Source organism: Vanacampus margaritifer, chromosome 9 (assembly GCF_051991255.1).
Source record: "Vanacampus margaritifer isolate UIUO_Vmar chromosome 9, RoL_Vmar_1.0, whole genome shotgun sequence".
NCBI classification, from domain to species: domain Eukaryota; kingdom Metazoa; phylum Chordata; class Actinopteri; order Syngnathiformes; family Syngnathidae; genus Vanacampus; species Vanacampus margaritifer.
In genome coordinates, this window is record NC_135440.1 from 11,262,956 (window position 1) to 11,288,298 (window position 25,343).

The 25,343-nt window shown below is 38.6% G+C and overlaps 1 protein-coding gene across 6 annotated transcripts in view; it reads right to left on the reverse strand.

Moving 5' to 3' along the window:
- grik2 (glutamate receptor, ionotropic, kainate 2) overlaps window positions 1–25,343 on the reverse strand; it is a 164,285-nt gene that overhangs the window by 73,312 nt on the left and 65,630 nt on the right. For all 6 annotated transcript variants that reach the window (XM_077574695.1, XM_077574697.1, XM_077574694.1 and 3 more), the window contains exons 5-7: window positions 16,568–16,749; window positions 7,044–7,097; window positions 6,784–6,957 (exon numbers count right to left, since the gene is read on the reverse strand). In XM_077574695.1, coding sequence (XP_077430821.1) covers window positions 6,784–6,957; window positions 7,044–7,097; window positions 16,568–16,749 — 410 coding nt within the window. The remainder of the gene's footprint in view (window positions 1–6,783; window positions 6,958–7,043; window positions 7,098–16,567; window positions 16,750–25,343) is intronic.

Consider the following 25,343-nt stretch of genomic DNA (forward strand, 5'->3'; position numbering starts at 1 on the left):
CCCTATGACTTGCTTTTTGTCCGCCCTCGAGCGTGAGTTTGTGTTTGCTTTTTGTCCGCCCTCGAGCGTGATTTTTGTGTTGGTACGTTTTGGTGGATTAAAACTATGTTATCCACATCCCTGCCGTGGCTCTCCTACTTTCCTGCATTTGGGTCCTCCACTCACACACCGTGACACTGCCCAGATAGGCTTTACTGACTGATTGCTTAACAGTTTAATATAATGCTCATTAACTGGCTAAATGTTATATTTTATTATGCTATCTAGTTGCGTTTCAGATGGCCAGCATAAAAACTTACAAATGAAAGCTGAAATGTTGGTAACTTGTCTCATGTTCACCTTTTGAAGACAAATCCAAAAGTTTTCAGTCTACAGCAAAAAATACGATCATTGGCATGACTGATTCAATACGTTGAGGGGAGTGTATAAATTGTAATGACTTAATCATATGCATTTCAATTACTTGTCATGCTGTGATAGTGATGAGGCTGTTTGAATGAAAGCAGAAGGAGCTGATAGAGCAGCTTAGTTTTGCCACTATCAGCAAAGCGGAATACAGGCAGAGCTAGACAGAGAAACAATTAGCCTTGGGGTCCTTGTGATAATAAGTAATAATTTGAGATAAATGAAATTGGAGCTTTACATGCAGGGAGGAATGACTTTCACCTTCTTGGAGGATATCAGACCTTTAATTGACTTCCATCTTGTGTTTGTCAAACATTCAAATAGCAGGTCAAAGCTATACCTAATCCAAAATTAGTGTCAGTGTACATAGTTATTATCTTACGATCTTCTTGGGAAAGAGGTTTGAGTGGTAGTTATTATGAAGCACAAGGAAAGTAGTAATATTTTTCAGTGCCAGGATGAACCCAGGAAACCAGAAGAATCAATGGCGTGTTAAATGGTTGTTGTTTTCAGTTTGCAGCCATGGATTTAATGTCATTGCGGCTCTTCCTTTGTCGTAGCACAATTTCATTTGCAGTTGACCTTCTCCTGTCCTTTTGCTTGTTTTTCTAACCCCAACTGTGCCTAATCAACTTTTAGACAGTTTGTGTTTTCTCCTCAGCTATTGCTCCTTCACGTTCACATTATTGGACTTTGCCGTGTCAACCGGGGTTGCACGTCACATTGTCTCCTGCAGCAAAACACTGATGGTGTCTCTCATCAGGATGTCTCTCTATTACTTAAGATGGCCGAAGAGACTCATCATCCCAGCCTCTGTTGCAGCCTTACAGCCACTCAGGGATGAACTCATTAATTTACAGGCTTCTTTAATGTCTCCAATGATGAGGAAAGTCATCAAGCAGTATAGCTTTTAAAGTGACTGAGCGGATTGATAAATGACCTCTCTAAGTGATCGTAGCTCTTGTTTTTCCTTCACTGCGTTGAATTAAATTGACAACCAATGACAAATGCATTATCTTGAATATAATAGTCAGCCAAATTAATGCATACACATCAGCAAAAGGAAAACTTGCATAAATATTTTAATAGCAAATGTATTCAGACGTCACACGTTACCTTTGGCCTCTACATTTATTTGTATGACAAACTACTGCTTGGGTAATGTTTGCCAAAGTGTCCAATGCTATTGCTGCACATGCATTTTCAAGTGTTCCATTTTCTAAAGAATGTTATATATAGCAGGAAACGGACCCTTAGGCAAGATATTGACTTGACTCAAAAGTTAGCAAGCTAGGCTCATCATTGCCAGACTATGCTGCTAAAATCTGAAATTATACTGTGTAGTGCAATAGACGAATAAGCTATATTAGCAACAGATTTGTTGATCTGACAAATGTGTTGTAGCTCATTTGTACGTTCTAGTATATGAGCCCTTAAGGAGGGACCCCCCACCTAATAAAAAGAACAAAAGTGACACCGAGTGCATTATCGTTGCATCTAATCTTAAAACAACATCAACGAGTTAATTCTCTAAGCAGAGTTTTGCTAATTAAAAAGACTGCTGGTCTGTCAAGCACAGTAATGGCCAGCCTTGAATGGACTGCAAACATGACTGCAAGCAGAGCTTTGCCGTATTGCTTTAGTAACAGAATCCACTGTCCCGTGAATTAGACACACTGTCAGTAGAACTAATAGTCTTAACACTCAAGTGAATCTGATGAGTTTTTCCCAGCAAGCAGATAATGAGCAGAGAAAATAATCCCCTATAAAACCTTCATAGCTTCCTTTGTACAACTACAAACATGAGCATTGCAGGATTAACAAAAACACATTGTACAAGTAAAGGGTGTCCACAAAGTTTGGGTACATAAGGGATTTCACTCAATTATTTTATTTATTTTTATTATTTTTCCTCTCTAGAATGAAGATGGCTCCGTGTAAAGAAGAACAAATTGATTTGGTACTGTAAAGTGGATGAGAATTGTGGAATAATTTAACCTTCGTCCTGCAAAGCGCATCAAATTTGCCATTATCTATCTATCTATCTATCTATCTATCTATCTATCTATCTATCTATCTATCCCTCCCTAACTCCCTCCATCTATCTATCTATCTATCTATCTATCTATCTATCTATCTATCTATCTATCTATCTATCTATCTATCTATCTATCTATCTATCTATCTATCTATATATATTAGGGGTGTGAATTGCCTAGTACCTGGCAATTCGATTCATATCACGATTCATAAGTCACGATTCGGTACCAATTAATCCCGATACGAATCTATAAATTGATTATTGAGATTTTTTTTTAACTCAAATTTAGAAAATGCTAATCAGTAAACTTGTACATGTACACTGTCAGATTTGTATGAAAATATTTATTTATCTGAAAATCCAGGCTTAACTGAGCCGCTGCATTTAACAAACAGGTTGCAGTCAGTTTCATGTTTGAACAGCACTGAAAATAAATATTAAGGCTGATTTAAAGCGAGAACGTGGACAAAAAAAAACAGTGTCATGGCAATGATGCAATGACAAAGACTTAAAGCAGGCAGAAAGAATCCTCTCTGATGGCTCTTTCATTCCACTAACTTGTTCAAAACTCCTTTGGTTTATATTTGCATCGTATCGGTGGGATTGCCACCACATTATTTTTCCATCCAACTGTGAGTTATTCCAGGTAGTTCCTTTAGTTTGATTCACAGAATAAGAGGCAAGATATTCAAAACATGTTTCAGTTTTCCATTGCAGCAATAAAGACCGAAATCATGAGCTCAACGTACAACTGATTCAAGATCTGGAGACAACAAACGCAAATTCCAAGAAGCTAAATACTAAAGTCACTGTTTGATGTCTTTACTATCTTTGCCCTGCCAGCTGCTGGTGCATTTTGCCACCATCATCTCACAGCCAAGTTGCCCTTCCAAATTCTCTAGCATGTGGACAATTGCACAACCAGATCCAACTCGATGACAAAGAAGCAGAAACAACTTGACGCACACTGGGAAGCAGATGGAATAAAGCGAGCTGACAAAAGCTGTCTTTGAGAGAAAGCAAATGACATTCAACAGCATTATTTTACTTTGCAGAATGAGGAGGGTTGAGGCAGCTAACCACAGATACACTCCTGTGCTGTGAGCTTTGACACCTTTAGTATCCCCCGTTGCCTCACACCTGAACGATGCCAAGGGTCAGCACCAAACAACCCTTCCATCCCCAATCAGCATGAACCCCTCTGACATATTCACCCTTTAAAACACTGCAGAGCCTGCTTCCTAGTTGGTTCTGCCATTCATGCATGTCTCCAGTGAAAACGTATGACTGACAGTTTGAAAAAGGAACACGCAGGCTAGAGAAGAAAATCCATCCATCAAGTCAACAGCCTCGTGGTATTGCAGCAAGCTGCTTAATAACCGCTCTTCACACAAACACAAACTATCAGCCCAGTAACCTTTGACTGTACAGTGAAATCTAACAAAATTAAATGTGTGCAACTTCATATATAATTTCCAACCATATAATTACCTGCAATAAATATTATTATACAGACCAATAAACAAAATATTTGTTGGTAAGAATGCCCATCAAGCACATACAGTATTTAACTGGCTGACATACAGAACTGCCAAGTATAAACATATTTTGGCTGCAAGCTTTCAGCAAGGTTTTTGAAATCATATTTTCTCATATGATTCATTTCCTCCTTTCCCGGCGCTCACCATATGTCGGTTTGACTGATTCTGTAAAAATATGAATCCTGGAAAAAATGTCTGAATTTTCTCATAACTCTGTTTGGATCAGACTTTAAATGATATCTGTCAAAAAGGAAATAGCTTTCCTTCAGCGTCCCATTTAACTGTACCCACAGGTATAGCATTTTTATGGTAATGTGTGGATGGAAAGGAGAGAGGAGCAATGCATTTGCTCTGAATACCAAGTGTTTTTTTCGAGCGGCAGAAAAGAACAAGATGACCTTGATCTCTAAAAGGTCACTCCATAAGCTTGGACAAGGGGAGAGGTTGATGAGGTGTACCGTGCAAAACATGAGGGAGTGAGAGAGAGGCACATGCAGAAACTTGCTTCTAACTGGCGACCATTATTGCCTGTATAACTTCCAGAGCACTACACAAGATAATGTCACATTTAAAGTTGGAATTCAAGCGTCTCATGAACACGTCACGGTCCAGGACTTAGTGCCACCTTCACACTATGTCGAGTCAAGTCTTTTTTTGGTGGTTGCGCGCAAATTTCCAGGTTTACGTCTCAGATTTATGGACATGAGAATCAGTGTAACTTGAAAGTGTGCAAGACAAATGGGAGGGAGAGTCCTTCCTAAGTCCTTCCGATAGCACTAATAAGACTCTGATGGGACCGAATCTTATAACTGAGGAGCAGGGGCGGAGCTACATGGTGGCCAGGGGTGGTCATGGCCATCCCTGGTCAAATTTTCATACCTGTGACCTTCCTGCTATTTTCAAATGGATACAGTATTATTAGATAAATTGCCACACTGTCCTAATTCTTTTATATTAACTGCATAACAAATTCACAATTGATGTTGTTAGTAAAGAACGTTTGATTCTTACAGTCAATATCAGTCAGAATTATTACTTTCACACTATAGCAAGCAAACAACATGGCTGGAAAGTCATTAATCACACCATCCACAGTAATGGCTTCATGAAATAAAATCCACACATATACCATTCCTGCTCATCACATTTATAACGAAACCTGAAACAAACTTAAGTAAAAAAGGAAATGTTTTCAATAGCGAAGAATGAAGAGAATTTTGTGTCAATGTGCTTTTTTTTGTGTGATTTGAATGAACGAGCCATCAATTGTAGAATGCAAAACGATGTCAGCTATTAGTGGCAGTTGATCACTCTGATTGGATGTTAGCTAACAAATCAGTGCATGATCATTTAGAAGTGGACTATGAGAGAGCACAAAAGCAAATAGATGACAAATAAAATAGCTTTAACCAGTAATAGTTGCTTTTCACTGAGAATTGATCTTTCTCGTATTATCAAACACTGACCCAATTTAAATTTTTTCAATTAAAAGCCATTTCAGAGGTTCTATATAAATGTTTTATATTTAAATACAGTAACAACTTAAGCTGTGGATACATCTTGAGTGTTTTTTCTACCCTTTTAACAATTTATTGCAAGTCAGTGGTACTGAGGTGAGTCCAATGAACTGAAGTACTGCTCACTTGCATGTTACATTAGCAGCTCACTACTTAAGCACCAAAAACTGTAAATGCAGCACACAAATGCAGCCGTTAATCAGACCTGTACATAACCTCGCACCCTGTCAATAAGCATTAGCTTCTGACTGATTGCTATTTGTGTAATAAATCAACCCCCACTTTGTAAACCATACACTACTAATTCACTGATGGTCAGGGTCACGGCACAGTCCTCTCACACATCCATCTCCTGTCAATAATCAGAAAAATAAATAAATAACTCTCCATTATATTGGCCAGTTACCACATCATCGAACATATCTCCACAATTACATTTTTCACATTTTTATGGAGCTTTGGAATCATAAGCAAAATGTTGTGGACGTCATGTCTCGGAGCTCACTGGTAACATACAGTCTAGTTGAGGTCTTGAGTGGGAAACGGTATTGATTGAGCCTGGAATGCAACAAAAGGCACTTAAACTGAGTAACCAAGCACAGAACATGACTCTACAAGAACATGCTTTATTAGAGAAAGAAAACAGTGCTGGAATTGTTATGAATCAGCCAGATTGTTATTGCTACCATTTCCAACTGGAATAAACCAAGCTACTACATCAAGTCCAGTCTATAACAGTCCTTCTGGGATAAAAAAAAAAAAGACCTTTTAACTTCTGTCTCTCCTTTATTCCCCCCACAGTCCAGCTTAATGTTATCTATTCAGTTTCTAACATTTCTATTCCTATTCCATTCTCTGTCTATCGAGGGTTGAGGTTTTTGGCTGAGTTCCCAGATAAGAGTGTGCTGTCAAAAGAAGCACGGGGCACACTTTGGCTTGTTACAGACTGCATGCTCTGATCAGGCAAGTTTCACATCATAGTAACAACACATTTCTCTTTTCACATCTGGGACTCACAACATGGGCACCGGAGGGTTTCACTAAACTCCCTGGACGACTGTGAAATGATGGAAGAAAGAAATGCTTGTCTAACCTGGCAAGTCTATTCTCTTTTACAGACCTACATGGATCTACACACATCAGAGTGGCAAATACCGTATATAAAGAGTGGGGTACACCTGGGACTGGTCACCAGCCAATCACAACATTTCATTCAATTCACTGTCAGCTATACAGAATAAACCTTGTCTTGTTCAGAAACATTATTGATCAAACTTACTGTCATGAATCCATCCAGTAGACCGGAGTCAGGTTTAGGGGGAGCCTGCAGTCGCTCCATGGACCACTTCTCTATGATAGAAGCCACCTGGCTGTTCTCAGTGTTGAGAATCCTAAAGCCAGTCATGTTTACACCACTGAACCGGTATGGCTCCAAATCAAGGGCAAATAGATCCTAAAAGGGCAAAGAAAGTCGTTGTATAGCATTTGCCATTTATAACATACTAAATCAAATACAATATAGATGCATGTTTTACTTACCAGGGTGGTAAATATATAGTGATAGTATTCTGTCATCATCCCCATAGCAAGAGCCTAAGAGATTGAAAGAAGGACAGGGTGAAAAACCTAAAAATGTAAGATATTTCTGATTGAATAGGCACACAATTGTGCATTTCTATGATGATTGTATTGATATTCTAGAAATGAACAAGAATAAATGTTAATAAAACAAAATGTCAATTAAATGCATATGTTGAAGGGACAGCAAAGAACAGGTGTGCAACGTTGATGGCTGAACATTTTTAGTCAAATTTTAAGTTTAAATTCTAATAAATAAATAAAAAAGAAAATAAATACAAATCAACATTTTGGCTAAAAATTGTGTTTTTGTAACAAACTTTCTTCGTCGTCGTTCTCTTCACAATTTGCTCTTATGTCAGATATTACATTGCATTCTCAGAGCAAATTCTGTTGGTGTTGGTCGCTGGCCCCGATTATAGGGAGCTAATTTTGTCGTGCCTATAAGGTGCTCGGTTTGGGCTCCTGGTCAGGAAAATCTCAAACCATACATGCAGGTGAATTTGACTTTTGATTAATCACTATTAATCGCTTAACAAAGAAGGCTTTTTTATCCACATTTTTTTCCCGACAAATTTGAAGAGAACCGGTTATTTGTTAATTCTTTTGACATTTAATGTTATGAGGACGTCTTCAACATTTTCTGATCCACTGCACGCGCTAATCCTCCTCTTTTTCTAATCAGTTAATTAAAAAATTACCCCAATATTGCATAATTTCAAAATGGGAAAAAAACAACAATATTTTGACATGAACAAATATTCTAAATGTGATACGCAAACATTTTTTAAATGCTTTACTTTAATGCATGTAATTAGGTTTATTGCTCAAACACAACCTGTGCTACCTTAAACGTAGCCATCCGCTGTCACGCTAAAGGATAATCTAAGGTCAAAATTAATAGTGCGATTAATCTGTGTTAATTCATGATTAATGCGATAATTTTTTTGGGATTAATTAATCAGTTAACGCTTTAACTTTGACCGCACTACCCAAAATATAAGATTTCAAGGTTATGATTACAAACAAATTAAATAGTTTGTTCTGTGGTTTAAAAACATGTCGTCACACAGCACAACAATAAACAGTCAAACATTTTCCACTTGATTGTTTAGTATTTACATGTTTTTATGCAAATATTTATTGTAACTATTAGCGTTTTTTGGCCCCCGATACCGATACCTTTTTTTTTCTTAACATGAAAAAGCTGTCCTGCCATTGGTTCAGAGCATTCAAGGGCCAATAGGATATCTTGGCTCGGCATGCAGTGAACATGTCACACACATCAGTGAATGTTGTGCATGAGCAAGACACAAGATGCTGCATTCAAAGTCCTATATTAGCGTCAGAATTAATGGTATTGGCATGTTACTTGTTAGTACTCACCGATACCGATACCACTGTTTTAATGCAGTATCAGGGCCTCTGCCGATACCAGTTTGCTTAGGTTAGACTACAATGTGGTCAGATGAACGTACATACATACATTTTGGTGCGTTGTAAAACACCATTCATGTTGTTTTTTTTTGTAAGTTTGGGGTTCAAAGATGCACATGCTTTTGTAGAGGGTTTGTTCCATTTTGAGAGATTAAAATGACTGAAAATGAAGGCACAGAAAGCTGCAAGAATGTCATCTGGAGCTAAAGTCAAATGGTCATCAAGTAACCACACTTGCTGCTACCCTTTCTGTAACTTACTCAACACACACTTTTTTCTTTTATTTTTGTTTTTTTTTAAATAACCATGCATTTTGCTCTAGAGGAAAACAAAAATACACATTTGGCTGCATAGGCATGGTTCTCTGCTTTTCTTTGCACTGTGAAATACTGAAAGTGCAGAGCATGTCTCAAAAGGGCAACAACGTCTAAATCTGTGGCGGATGTAAAGGAATTATGTTTGTTTTATTTGCTTCACATAAAACTTTCCAACAGTTGCCCTGGAAATATATGGCCATACACCCATAAGCATACCACAACATTTTCTTCTACTTGAAGATACACAGAAAAATGTGAAGCATTTGTGCTTGAGTTTTATAAATGCAGCAAATGTTCAACACCAAAGACACCAAATAAAAAACCTGAGACTTGAAATTACGGTAAGCAGAAATTTTAAACATCCCACAAGAAGAAGACATGAGAAAAAGCTGAGGGGCCTGTGGAATTTCTAACCCACGACTACTTTTGATACATAAAACGTCTTTAAAAAAAAAAAAACATATATCCCAATATAACTTTTCCTTAAAATTGCATGAAATTAATGTAAATTTTCTATTTCTAATTTTTAGTTTAAAGTTCCAAATTGTAATACGACCACAAGCGGGCGGCCGATATTGGTATCGCCTGCCGTTGCGTGTACCAATACATTAAAATACTGTAAGGCTGGTAGCTGCACTGATACGGATACCTGGTATCTATACTTGTTCATCACTAATTATTATGTATACTTTATTATTTAAACATACTGTTTTGTTAAAAAAAATAATAATTCACATAGGTTAGTGACAGTTTATCTGAGAAAGCAAGTTCTAGCTTCACTAGTCACAAATGAATAACAATAACAATAATAATAATAATAATAATAATAATAATTATTATTATTATTATTATTATTATTATTATTATTATTATTATTATTATTCAGTAATAGAATACACAGATGGCTAAAATTGTGCATGGAAGTGAGTGTCCAACCCAAAACACACAAGTGATGAATTCTTGTAAAGAGTTCTTGTGAAGAATTAAATGCCCTGGCCAGGAAAACACACACAAAAAAAACTTTGTTCTTATTCTATCTACCTCAGTAATAAAAAGTCAACATTCCTCTGTTCTTGCAGAGAATGTGTGGATCTTAAGTGTCAGTTCTTCCTGAGAGGGAGTTTTTCCAAGCCACTGTCTTCAAATTGCTTGAGGTGTCTGGATCCGAGAGTAAACTCTCAATTTATCACCTTGTCACTTGCACCCCTCACCCTGTGGCAGTGAAATTTGGATGGCGACTGAAACAATGAGACCATCGAAGAAGAAGGCACAATCACTTTCTGTCTGAGCTCACCCTTGTAAATGTACAAAGGCAATCTATCATTAAAAGCATCTTGGAGATGAGCTTTCTAAGTAGAATTACTGGTTCCCTCTAATTCATTCAACATTCCGAGTGTGTGTGTGCGTATGCTGGCCAGATGCCAATCCATTCTAAATGTGTGGTGCTGTAATCTGGTGTCAAGGTCCTGCCTGCCATGCTAAGACTCCCAAAATCAATAGGTATCACAGATTAGTATTGTATAGAGCATGATTAAAGGAAGAAAGCGCTAATGGATGCTGGTATCTGGTGGGAAACCTTGAGGCAACCTCCAGCATTGAGAATCAGTTATTTCAATAGTCACTCGTTGGTCGTCAACATCTTTTCAACGAACCTTTGCGCTGTAGTGATTTCATTATGGGAAGATAGCACAAGAGCTGTAATGTCTGTTACAGTAGATTGAAATCACCAATTCATCTTAAAGCGAACTTCATCAGGGACATCAAAAGGGCCCCTTACATCTCTGTTTTCATTTGCATAGTACCTCTCATAACAGGTTACTAAGTGCTGTAAAATCCATAACAGGATTAAAAATCTATAATAAAATGTTAACCACATAATCAAAAAGGGGCTCCCTTTAGCTTTGAAAAGTTTGTTGTTTCGTTGAATTGGAACTATGAGAATAAGCCTACCAGAACATCTGAACTTATTTGGGGGTTAATCAGGATTATTAAATTGTGTCAGGTGTGTGCTGACTCCCATTTAACACGAGCTTGATGTGATTGGTTCATTCTGAACACATCCACAGATAAATGAGGGTGTGCACACTTGTGCAACTAAATTATCCGAATTTATTTTTACTTCCTCTCTCTCAAAAATATTTCCTGTTTTTTTTTTATGTTGGAAAATCAAAAAGTAATTTGAACAGTGTTATGTACCTTTTATTTCTGTATGCAGTCATGTTTTTAAAGCTTTGAACGGACTGACCCCTCCGTACATTTCAGACATCTTCCAGAAGTACACTCCAGCGCACGCACTGAAGTCTGAGGGCCAGTTCCAGCTTGTGGTGCCTAAAACGAGACTTAAATCTAGGGGGGATAGGGCCCTCTCTGTAGTTGGCCCTACACTGTGGAACGATCTGCCTCTCCACGTTCGAACTGCTCTCACGGTGGAGTGCTTTAAGTCTCCACTTTTATTCCTTGGCTTTTAGTTCAGCGTGAATTGTGTGGTCTTCGGCGTCTTTTCATGTTTTAAATTATTTTTTTATTTTTAATGTATTTTTTATTTTACTTATTGCATTTTAGTATTTTACTGACTGTTTTTTTATAGTTGGTTTTACTAGATTTTTATTAATTTTATTTATTAATTCATTTATTTTTCTCTGCCCACATTTTTTGGGTTTGTTTTTAACTGTCTTAGTCTTCTTTGCCATGTAAAGTGTCCTTGGCTGTCTTGAAAGGCTCTGATGAATTAAATGTATTATTATTATTATCATTATTTTATAAGTATGATAGGGTGTGGATCACAATGTGCACTTTGGAAACACTTGTTTATAAAATGTGCTATAGAAATAAGGTGGATTGGATTGGATTGAATCATGACTTTAAAACTCATCACAATAACTTTAAAATGATCATGACTCTTTAAAACACTTTAAAAAACTTTAAACGTTGCCTTGGCTTATTATTATTATTATTATTATTATTATTTCTTTTCACCCTATGTCACCCAAATATGCAGTCGTACTATGTGAACAATGAACATGCGTGTATAAAATGCAAATCAATATTCACTTACATTCATGCATTTAACAGTTTTACTCAACTTACATTGCTTGTTTCCAGATTGACATGCTCCTCTTTTTTTTTTACTTTGACATGATCAGCAGGCGGCATATACTGTATTTCAGTGCTGTGTGTGTGAGCTTGAGCGTCTGTTAATGTGTTCAAAAACAGCTTGAAGAACGTGTTAAAAATGAACTGACCTGTTTTAATGTATGTTTGTGTTGATTGTAAAAGCGTATGTGTTTAGATTCTGAAACACATCTCAACTGTCCACTGTATACTATTTTCTCCCAATGTACTATCAATTCTACGTCCAGCAGCCCCCCTCCCGAGGCATTGTTAATGAAAAGAGTCCTTGACCTTCTCCAGCAATTTAACACTTTGGCGCTGATTAAACCCCCCGGGAGAGTGACAGTGTGTTGGGAGTGAATCATTTGTCACTCTTTAATATTTGATCAGTCCTGCATGCAGGAAACGCATGCACACTTTTTAAACTCATCATAATGCATGTCTTGCTACAAAGTGACGATGTCTAAAGGTGATGCAATAGATCTATCTTCGCATCGAAACAAAGTAAGCATCATACATTAAACTTGATCGGTTAGATCAAATGGCAACTGCATCATTGCTGTATCACTGCAGCATGATCTCACCCATCTGCTTTGACCTTTTAAAGGTGACTTTGCTTGTCCTAAAAGGTGTGTTGGAAATTTATTATTAATGGCTAGCATTCAAAATAATAATAAATTCATCAAAATTTAATAATATGCTGTAACCCCTCATGGTGCCACATCACCTTGGTTGGAAATCACACTTTTCTAAAAATAGAAAAGTGTGATTAAATATGGTAGTTAATAAAAGCTGTCCCATGTCCCAACCCTTGAAAAACACAAGACTATTAAAATTCAGTTGTTCTAGCTTCTTTGTTTTGCTGTCCCTCGTGTAGAATGACAATTACTGTATATCGCGATAAGAAGATCTGGAAGGGCACCTTCACTTCTCTTCATTGCTGACCGTCACTGGTCCTGGGCCTGAAAGGTAGATTATCTTCCAAATACATGCCTGTTGTCCGACCCAAAACTTTTCTTACCCACAATTCAATCATTTTGTTGGATCCTCCCCTCAAGTCCAGAAACAAGTGACTTCATATCTGAATTCCAAAGCCAACCACTGTACACATTTTTAGTGGAGCAGATAATGAACAAAAATCATTCACTTTGTGATACAAGCATGACATTTGGTACATAAGCTCTTCAAACCACACTCTTTTAAAAATAATTATTTGGCCACGCCAAATACCAAGATGGCGGCCACAAAATCCAAGATGTCTGCTGAAAATTCGTTTTTTCCTGAATTGAGTTTAAGCCCCCAAAATTTGTTAAAGTTGAATATAAAGTTGGAGTTTGCGGATATTTTGGTACCAGGTATATGTCTATCTATTACAGCTCTTAAAATACAGCATATAGATACTTGTAAAGATTCGGGAGAACACGACATTTGTAACATTAACTGTTAAATTAATAAGGTCAAACCAAAATGTTATTTTCATCAGTTTTTTTCATATGTCATAAAATTAACCAAGGTGGTGTCCAAGATGTCTACCATTGACTTGAAGTAATCATATCTCAGCGACTATGAAACATGAATTTTAGGCGTGCACATATTTTTGGTAAATGCATCCAATGGGGCTTTTGCTGTACAGAATTTATACATTGATACAAGCTTACAGATGCAATAGAGTAAATGTCAGTTGATGATTTGCCATCATCATCATCAATCATCAAGGCTAATGGTGCCATTGGCCTAATAGCCTTACTGAAGACCCGTCCACACATAGAAGGTGGATGGTAAGATGATACTGAGGTCAGTCTGGTGTCCCAATATAAAATGGAGGCACAAACCAAAGAGGCCAGTAAGCACAGAGGCCACCATGAGCAAATTTTACAGGCACAAAAAGAAAAACGTTCAAGGAGAGGGTTGATAAGTTGTCCTAAGCTCTATAAGACCTTGGCAACCCATTCCAGTAAGACAGTGAAGACCTGTATTTGCTTGACACTAGACATTGCTCACCCCGACTTTGCACAACATCTGCAGTCTCACTTGGAGAAAGGTCAGGCAAAATTTCTGGCGTTTTCACATGCACTGTAAAGAAATCTATAATTTTTTTAATTAAGAAGAAGAAAGCTGACTTCTTTAGACGGACTCTTCTTCTGCTGAATCATCAAAGCAGAAGCTTGTCAAGGAGGCCTGTCACCTGTTCTCAAAGCTTTTCATCTCTTGTCAAAGCTGAGAATGTGACCTTCAGGAGTTCTTTCAGCTTGAGAACCAGTCCTTCTCTGCCGCATCGAGCAAGGGTGGAAGATTGCGCTATTGCCAGAAGTCGCAGCTGACCTCTATCCTTGAGACTTTTGTCCCACCAGTTGACAAGGAACATGAGACAGACGTTCTCATTGTAGATGGGTCCAAGATCCAAGACATTTGAGGACAATACAATTCTCGACTTCTTAATGATGTACATACAGTATACTCAAGCCAGTACACAATGACACATCTGGTATTTGATGTGTACAGTACTTCAAGTCTTTAGACTAGGTCTAAACGTGGCCAGCGAATAAGACGCAAGGTGACAAATGAGACCACAATGCCATCTAACTAGCATAACTTCTTGAGGCACAATAAAAACAAGACGGAATTGTACCAATTTATTGCTGATAAGGCTCCACAAATGTTTATACAACATATGGTTATTGTCAAAAAGGAAGCTGCTGTCCTCAGCTCTCATGGAACTGGTCTTGATGGACTGGATAAATGTTATCATGAGCACGCCAAATATGCTACCGAATATGGTAGCCAATCCATCATGAACGCAAACGATACAGATGTCTCGTCCTAGCAATAAGTGTCTTTGATGTACTCAAAGAGACTGGGCTACAGCACATGTGGGTGGCATTTGGGCAAGGTCAGAGCCTTCACTGGATCAGTGTGTACATGACATATTTCAGTCTGTTGGCCAGGAGAAGGTCAAAGGCATGCTATTCTTTCATGCCTTTACAGGATGTGACACCGTGTGAGCCTTCTGCAACAAGGGCAAGAAAAACTGCTTGGCAGGCATGGGACATATCTCCAGAAGCCTCACCCGTCTTCTCCAAACTGGGTAGTTACCTGGCTACAACGGATGTTTGTGACTTAGAGATTCTGGAGAAGTTTGTCATCTTAAGGTATGACAGATCTAGCACAGTTGCTACTGTAGATGAAGCCAGGCTTGACATGTTTGTCAGAAAGCCGAGGCCTTTTAAGAGTCAATCCCACCAAACAGATCAGTTCTTCTTTATTTTTTGTATGTGCGTGAGTATGTGCGTGTGTATGTGTGTGTGCATGTGTGCGTGCGTGTGAGTGTGTACTCATTAATTCACCTAAAACCTATTCAAAATCCCATAACGTTCACCTAACCCGAATACTTCAGAATCCAGCTAGTGTTGTGAGGTTGTCAGGAGACCCGAGGAAGGATCAAAGAAAAGAAAGGGAAGTGAAATCCAGCACCGACCAGACATCAACTACTACCCACCGGGTTATCAACCAGAGTCTTTCACCAACCCCAGAAACATCTACATTCCAACAAATTAGGGAGACCTCAAGAGACCAAAGGAGAGACTGAGGAAAGGAAGGAAGGATAGATGAAGCAGAGTGAGATCCACAGACATCATCTTCCACCGATTCAACGACCAGAGGAAGAAGCAGATTGTGTTTGAATTTCGATAGATGCTGGTGTGGTGGATCCGGCATGCATGAAAACCACCAAAAAGGGGAGCCATCGACCCGGCCAGGACAGAGCAAGCACAACCCCCCAGGGCCCCCCAGGCCACGGCAGCGCCAAGGCACAACCCCCGGGCCCGGCAGGGGCCACCGGCCGGAGAGCAAACCCAGGAGCCAGGAGCGCACCCCACCCCAATACGACCCGCGCCCCCAGCCGAACGCAGCAGAACGGGTCACGGCAGGCCCGCCAGGCACCCCCACTGGCTTTTGTGGCAGGTGCAAGTGCTATAAACTGGGTGTCGTGTACAGCTTTGTGCAGTTGCAACTTTAAGGCGTAACTCATATTTGCTGTATCTTGCGAACCGTAGATGCACATGGTAGCAAAATATCAGCTTTTATCAATGTCTAAATACTGTGCTAAATTTATGATTACTTCAAGTTAATGGTAGACATCTTGGACTCTATCTAGGTTTTAGAATTTTATGCCATAACTGTGCTGAAAATAGCAGGTTATGAAAAAACATTTTCATATAACCTTATTCAATTAATAACAATCATTATTACAAATGTCTTGCTCTCCCAAGACTGTACAAGTGTCTATATGATGTAACTCAGACATATACTTGGTCCCAAAATATCTGTACTACCCAACTTTATATTCAACTTTAATGCATGTAGCTTAAAATCAATCTATTTTGAGTTATTATGGGGGGGGAAAACACATTTTGGGGCAGACATCTTGGGGTTTGTGGCCTCAATCTTGTAATTTTGTGTGGCCAGCGTTATTTTTGAAAAAAGCTAGGTTTAAAGAGTATATGTACCAAATTTCATACTTGTATCACACAGTGAATGATTCTGTCTAAATATGCAATTGTCTGCTCCACTATTTCCATTTTAATCAAAACACACACACACACACACAAAACAAATGCACACCTGTTTTATGATCCCAGCAGCCATTTCATGTCCGCAGTCAAAGATGATGTGAAACTCCTTCCCTCTCTTCATCTCCTTTAGCAGCGGTTTGGCATCTTTGGTCTCTGCAGGAAGCTGCCGGATCTTTAATCGAATGTTGTATCGTGATGGGGCCTTTATAAGTTCTTGCAATCGAATGAGACCTTGTAAAACAGGAGAAAAAAAATGCAATTACATGTTTTTTTCTCATGGCAGTTGTTTTTTTGGAAAGGAAATACAAAGGGTTCAGTTTCGGTCATTTTCAAAAATAAGCCTGTCGACAGAAACAAAGTACTTGTGATGAAGCTTGTGCTAGCAATTCCATTGTAGCCCTTGTATGGTGTTAGGGTCTGTTGAACCCATTTAAAATGCTTACTTCAATGTCATTGTTTAATTTTTGTGAAAAACAGCAAATTGATAAAAACAATATATAGTTGAGTCAGTAGTACAGTTGGGATTTTTGCCTTCATGTACCATAAAAATTGATAAAACAGTGTAGACGTTCAAAAATAATTAAGAGGTTACTCAAAAAATGCATTTTACTATTGAGCAATTCATACCTGAATTGCCATACCTGTTTTAAACCTTCACACTATGATGTGTGTGTACAATTGACAATATTTTTGTTCTAAGTAGTTTTACTTAAACTGCATTTTTGTTTATCAAATAGCATTTTATTTTGAGATGCAACAGTACGTCCAAGAGCAGCAATAATAGTGCCCTGTATAATATAATGGAATGTAACTTGAAATAAATGAATCTGTCGGCCATTATCGAGGTAGTAGTCATGATCAATGATATGATTGGTTGAACTGCAATGTAGGCTAAACTGAGATTGAACACGTGCCTGTGGTCACTGGTTTGAGTTCTTGTTGAGAATCCAGCCTAGGATCGGTAAAAACATAAGGTGTTGACAGTTATATGCAAATTGACTGCTACATCGCTTGAATTCTATGGCCTGCAATCTTCAGATTGGCATACTGTAAGTCACCCGTCTGAAGTGATGATAGGGAGGCTAGCAGCAAAGCTAAAGGTTCAGACTGTCACTTCCATTCATCATGCTAGCCAACAATCATTCACTAAAGAGCAAACTGGAATAGATGTAGCTGGATTTATCCATCAGAGGAGAAACGTGACTACTATGAGACAACTAAGACTATTCATTTTCACAGACACATGACTGAACTCATCGTTCCCGGGTGACAGCATTAGCTTGAGGGGGTTGGCTACACTAAAGAGCAGACAGAAGCAGCGCCCTCTCCAGAAAATCCCAAGGTGGTGGTGTGTACATCTACACTAATAACAGCTGCTGAAATAACACTACCGTAGTCTTAAATCATTGGTCCACAAACATTGAGATTATGATTATCAAATGCAGAACATTGTGCCTCCCTTAGGAATTCCCCGCATTAATAATCACAGCAGTCTACCTCCCCTCCGGCACCACCAAGCAAGGCATGATGCCATCAGTAACCTGCAAAACAATCACCCGGAAGGCGTTTTCATTGTGGCAGGGGACTTTAATCAGGCCAACGTGAAGACTGTTATTCGTAATTTATACCAGAATCTGAACTGTGTTACCTGGAGGGAGAAAACATTGGACTTGGTAAACACAAACATCAAATGGGCTTTCATGGTAGCCCCTGCACCCACCTAGACTCCTCAGACCACCTCACTGTGATGTTATTTCCAGCATACCAGCTCCTGCTCATCAAGGTAAAACATCTCTGAAGCATTTGTGCCATCCAATAAACCTATTAGATGGTTTGAGGTAAGTAACAAATCATCTCCAAATTTCTGCCATCACTCAACCAGTTCTAGTTTGAATACCGGTCAGAGCACTTCACAAATGATGCCTTCTCCTGTGCCTTACACCAGAGCACCTTGAGGGTGAAAAAAAAAAAACACATGTGGATGCTCTTTCTGGACTTTGGTTCAGTAAAATGATCATCCACCAGGATCTGACATGCAGAATTGGACACTCGGTCTCAACACCCCTCTATGCAATTGGCTACTGGACTTCCTCGCCAAAAGAACCCATTCTGTAGACGTAAACATCTCCATTGTCATCACCCTGAAGACACTCGCCTCTTGCCCAAAGTCAGTTGGGATTAGCACCAGTTTAAATGCTACCCTAATGAGGACAAATCTAATACAAAATGGATGGACGATGTATGCAACTGTGTAACAAAAAAAAACAAAAAAATTCAAGGTTACAAAAACTAATACAAATGTTGAACCATCTGGCATCTCCTAAGATTTTCTGTGCCTAACAGTGAAAAACTCCTTTTACCCACCTCAAATTGATTCCTTTACTCCTTATAAATGGACTATTTTCATATGAATCTCCTTTTTGCATGAACACTGCCAGACTTTGGAGTATACAGTACTTCTACAGTATACTCTAATATTTATTTCCTCTCAAATACAACAAATACATCACTGTAAGTGACACATTACTTGACATTTGCCATTCATCGCAGATAGCATTGATTGATGTGTGTCTCTTTTGTAAGTCAACACTGCAGTGGAAACTGAACACGTTCACATTTTCCTCTCTGGTCAGCACCACCCTTGGCAAATTATTGGTTAGAATATTAACACACACACACACACACACACACACACACACACACACAGAAAAATAGGAGTGACTGCCAAAAGTTAGTTCCTTGAATGCAATGCAGGTATTTTAAGCAGGAGCTCAGGCACCATCAATCAGAATCAGAATCATATTCATATTTATTGGCCAAGTATGTAAAAAATTATGCAAATTTGTTGAATTTGTTTCCAGTAGTATGAGCGACACTAATATTGGAGTAACAAGCAATTACACAGCAAATCAGTGTTCAATTTCCAGTGTTCCATCAAATATGCAGTAAGCAGTGTTATTTTAACACTGTTAGGATAAAAAGTTACACTGTCAGAGTTCATTTCTTTGAGTGTTGGGGTGGATGTTGGGTGTAACTTAAATAGCACTACCTTGAGTCTTAAATTAGCCACACCCTCATTTCTGGTGAAGTAGAAACGTTCCAATTTTCCAGCGCATTGTTTTCATTTCAATAGCGATACAGTTGTTATTGTTGGGGCGACGTGGCTCTGTTGTAGAGTGGTCGTCTCGCAACCCTGAAAGAATGGGTTGGGTCTCAGGCCAGTGTGACTGTGTGTCAATGTATCCTTGAGCAAGATACTGAACCTCCAATCGCTCATGATGCTCTGTCATCGCATCAGTAGTCAAACTGTAAAGCGCTTTGAGGGCCTGGTAAGGAGGAAAAACGCCATATAGACGAAGTACTATTTATCTGAGTAAAGTGTAGTTTGAGTTCAATTTTTAACACCGACACTAGTGTACAGTACTTTCAACACTACTCAGTATTTACCAGTGTATATTTTTTAACACCCTACACTGTTGAGGTAACACTGGTTAAGTGTAAAAAAGTAACACTTTGAAAAGTGTAAGATTTACACATTGGTGTGGACACATATAAACACTTTTCTAGTATTAGATGTAACAGTGTTAATCTAACACTGGCGATTTTGCTGTGGACGGCAATCAAAGATGTGACACAAAACTAGTATCTGAGCACAAAAGTACAAGTGGCTGACCAGAATGACTGAACGAGGCCAAATTGGGCAAGTCTGGTGGGTGTCTAAGACAGCAAACATAATGGACTTGGCAGTGGCATTCAGGTGGTGTCGGAGAGACAGACAGGAAAACTTAAAATGATGGCCGCAGTACCAGAGGGGGGTCAGACAGGGGACTAGATATTTACAATAGCTAGGCGGAACATCCCAAGCCATGGCTCTCAGTCCGTCCTAAGTCTGTGACAATTTAAATAATTTGCCTTGACTTTCAATTACTTGTGAAGTGTGCCTTGGAAGTTAACAACAAATTTAAAGTTGTGCAGTGTGCCTAGCAACATTTATCAGGCCGGCAGTTGTTCATCTGTAAGGACTTGGTTGTCACAGATTTGAGTACCACCGCACACAAAAATGTAAAAATGGTAACCAGCTGTTGGAGAGATGCTACACTGCTTCCTGGCTACTGTTGAGATGCCCTTGAGCAAGGTATCAGCTCCAGCCCCAGCTCTAGTTGTGTGCAACACAAAATATGCAGCAGAGTTTAAGATGAATTTTCCCTTTAGGGATTATAGTGAGTATAATCAATAAAATATAGTAGAAGAAAATTATTTAGATTTAGAAAAGAAGAGTCTGCACAGATCAGTCATGATAGTGTCTGAAACACAGACCTTCCTTTAAGATCCATTTAACCCAGCATGAATATTTCATCCCCTATAAGTATTTATTATGGGGCCACCAGATAGTCTCCTGAGCATAAAGCAGATATGATAAATATCCTTGTGAGGGGAATTGCCCTGCAAGCCTTGATGCGCACAACACTGTTTCCTTTTACTCGATCAACAGCTGCAAAAAATGCTAAACTGCCTCTGAGAGATGGAGCATGAGGATAAAAATTAAAAATCGAATGAGTCACAGTCCAAAAGGTTTCCAGGGTCAATGTTGAAAATGGAGAGAGATTAAAACCAGCCAGTGGGTTAAGATTCTAAATTCTTCAAATAAACTTGCATATTTCTGCATAACATTTGTGTCAGTAAAAATAGCAGTGGAACAGTGGAAGCCCATGTTGGTTCTGAAAGCATGACATACTGTACTTGCATACAATTTGTACGCAATGTGAAAAGATTAGAATTTCTGGTTGTGTGCAATTTGCTGCTGCCGTTGTTGTTGACGATGTCTCATTCATTTGCCAGTTTTGTGTTTCAGGTGGCATGCTAATATGTGCCGGGCAAGGCAATGAGGCACAGCAGGATGGCCAATAAAGTCTGTTTTTGTGCACCACAACATCAGAATAACCCCGTCATAATTAACTCCACAGAGAAAATGTTCAGTTGAATGCACTCCAATCAAGGAGAATTAGTTAAAAAGCATAACTGAGAAATATTCCTTGTTGAATGTTAGTGCCTTGGAATTCATAAGGATGTACCCAGCGTGCCATGCACCTCCAACCGCTACTTTAAATGATGGCAATGAAACTCATCTGTGACTCATCGGCTGCAGTGAGTACCTGGAAAAACATCACAAAAAGAAGGATGACAAAAATTGGTGAAGTTACAGTCTTTGTGGGGTACATAGTGCCCGCAAAGGGTTTGCAACTTAAGTCTTATGCAATTTTCTCCTTTTTAATCTATTTCAAATGTAAATTTTGCTCATCCCAATATATGGGGTTTTGTTTTAAACTGCTATCTATCTAGCTATATACTGTATAAGGAATAAAGTTAAAGTACCATTGATTATCACACCAAACTAAGTGGAGGAAAATTTGTTCTCCAAATTTGACAGTGCTCAGGAATCATTTATTCATCAATTACAACCCTTAATGCCAAGTGTCAAGCAGTGAGACAAATGGGTCTCATTTTTATAGTCGTTGGTATGACTCAGCCGGGGATTGAACCCACAACCTCCGAGTCGCAGGACGGACACTATACCACAATGCCGCTGAGCTGGTATAATAAAGAATACAGTACTAGAATACAGCCTATAAAATACCATGATACACTGCCTGGTGTGAAATTAACAAAGCTCTAAACAAGATTATTTAATACATTTCCTGAAACTCGACCCAAAGGATGGCGGGTTCTGAATTTGCATATCTCACAATATAAGAGTCAGCCTCTCCGATGTCTCTTTCTCTTCATCCCCTTATACAATAACTCTCTTCTCGTCCTCCTGATCCAGCCCATTTTTTGCTCCCAACAGGCTCAGGACGTCTTTCGTGCTTTCTTTTTTTCTTTTCTTTTTTTTTTGTGGCTGCGCGCCAAACGCACCAATCTCACAGCCCTGCAATCAGCAACAGGCCAACAGCGTTGAAAATTCCCTGCTTTGTCTGCCAGGCTGGAAGTTCAACAAAATTGTTTGGGTCACACGTGCTGAGCACATTTTATTGCCACAGGCCACAATCAGAAAAGTTGTAAGTCACAACTCCAAGTTGGCAGCAAGACCATATTTTTGACCTTCTTTTATTTCACATTTTTTCTTACCATCCGGCTTTCCAAAGTGCTACCCAGGTCTGCCAAAACACTTGAAACCTCTGTAATAATAGGACGGCCTGGCTCAGTGGTAGAGTGGTTGTCTCCCAAGCCAGAGGTTGTGGGTTTGATCCTCGGCCCTTGTGATCATGTCAAAGTGTCCGCGACTATGCATCCCTAGCTGATTCAATTCAGTGCAAGTCATCAAAGTAAACTCAGTACAAAATGTTTATAGTTAATTATTATATGTTTTGCAATATTGGCTCTTTCCGTTATGCTAGGTGCATCAACATACATTGTACATACAAAGAATCCTCAATAAATGTGAAAATAATTCAAAGTTTTGCATTTTTGTGGTAGGTAGATCATTTTGACTTCATTTTGAAAGTAGCTCGCATGCTGAAAAAGTGTGAGCACCCCTGCTCTACTGTATCTAAAAACAGACATGGTGCCCCTAGAGGTGCTCAGGGTTAATGTTATTTTGTCTTTATTTAAGGATTCCCATTACAACTTTAGAGATAAAAACTGAAATTGTGAGTATCTTCCACGTGCCATCTGACCTTGCTTTAGTTGTGCAGGTCATGTTGGCGGCAAACATTCAGCCAAGACATCCTGCCTGGCCCAGCCTAGCGGTTAGTTGTTTCTGCTGTCCAGGTCGGCCCCTAGAATGACTACGACCTGCTTGATCAGTTTTGTTCATCAACTTGTTTTTTTTTTTGTGCTCGCCACTGCTCGATAATTTCTTTGATTTTTTTTGTTTCGTTTTTTGTGCCCCCTTTCGTCTTTTTGCTCCTTTGTTCTGTATGCATCACTTTTTGTTCTTCCTTATTTATTTATTTATTTTTTCTCTCTGGTTTGGGGCCCAACAAAATTTATTGTAGTGTACATTGTAACAAACTAAATAGCTTTTGGTGGTTGGATAGTAATCGATCAAATTCACCTCTAACGGCAACCGAAACTTTACTGACATACACAAAAAGTTCTTATCTAATGCCGAATCAGCTTCTTTGACAAACTAAGAACATCCAAGAAGGTTTTATACGATAGGTACAAATACATAAAATTGCACTGAAAGTTAACATTTGTCCACATCTATGAATGAAGAAGCAATAAATGTCACAGAGGGCCCTAGTTTCTCACAATCGTAAAATCTGTGAGCAAATTCAAGCTCAAGCGTCAGCAGCAGGTCACGGTACTACATAGTAGTGCACATTAAAAGAAGTTGCAATCTAACAGGGTTAGTGCTATTGACAAAGGTGCTATATAAATCCATGCCATAAAACAAAAGCAGATTGTAGAGCGCAGACCTCTGCCAAGTCCAAACACTAATGCTAAATCATAGAAATTATTTCTATCACACAACATCCACAAAGTTATGGATGTGATATACAGAACATATTAATTATGGGAGATTAAAATATATTTTTAATGTACTGTTAATAAATGTATCCTGGCTTTTATAGAACTTCTTTTGTGGCAAATAATGATGAATCACACGTTGAAATTTAAGTTAAGACCCACATGGGCCATGCATCTATGGGTCAAAAATGGAACAATCCTCTACTTGGGTTGATTTTACCCAACTTTGAGTCAAGAATTGGGTCTTTCAGCGTAAAACAACTTATAAATACCGGTCAGGTCCTTTACTTGGGTAAAAAAAAAAGGGTCATCATTTTGTATAAAACAACCCACAAAGTTGGGTCAAATTGACCCATAAAGTGGATCGGTCCATTTTTTATCCATAATTGAGTTATTTTTGACCCAACTGTTTTATTAGTGTAAAAATAAACCCAACTTTGAGTCAAGAAATTAGTATTTTATTGTAAAACGCATAAATATTGGTCAGATCATTTGCGTGGGTCAAAAAAATTGGGTCATCATTTTGTATAAAACAACCCAGATTGTTGGATCAAATTGACCCAAGTAGAGGATTGGTCAATTTTTGACCCATAGTTGGGTTATTTTTGACCCAACTGTTTTTACAGTGTAAAGTGTGCTTTATGCCATTACATGCCACAAATGCGGCTAAAAACGGGCCGGCCTAAAATATTGATGGGCTGATGATGACAAGACAAGCTGCTGGCAAATAACAAATGAAACTTATGATGTTACTGGGACTGCTGGTGTAGACAAACTTCAAATTCAAACAAATTACTGGAGGAGACATGGTACATTGATCTGTCAAAGTATACAGAGTTCCCGCGGGAGTCTTAAAAGCATTGATTTTACAATTTTGAAAATAATACCTTAAAAAGTATTGAATTTTGATTTCCGGGTCTTAAATGTTTTGCCAGCTTTACTATTTAAACAGCACATTAAGGATAAAAACAGTTCAACTTGTCCCTGGGATAACGGAGATGACGTCGTCACACATTTGTTGTTGTAGTTTCATAATTACGGTGTGAGCGTGTGTGCGCACATTGTGTGTATTGTTAAAATTTCTCTGTTAAGCAAGCAATTTTGTGAGTGATTTAGTCTTTAAAGCATTACTGTTAAATCTACATTTAATAATAGGCCTAATATAATTATTAAATATATTTAAAACCCTCCTGCACGCAGTCCTGACAGAAATGTAAAAATATGAAAATTTAATTGTTCAGGAAGTGAATTTCTTGAGGTTAACTCTTTGTGAGTGTGATTTGGTCAAAATTTTTGCCGCAACTAACTTTAGCGCTGGTGCAACCAAGAAAAAAACTTGGTTACACCTCTGC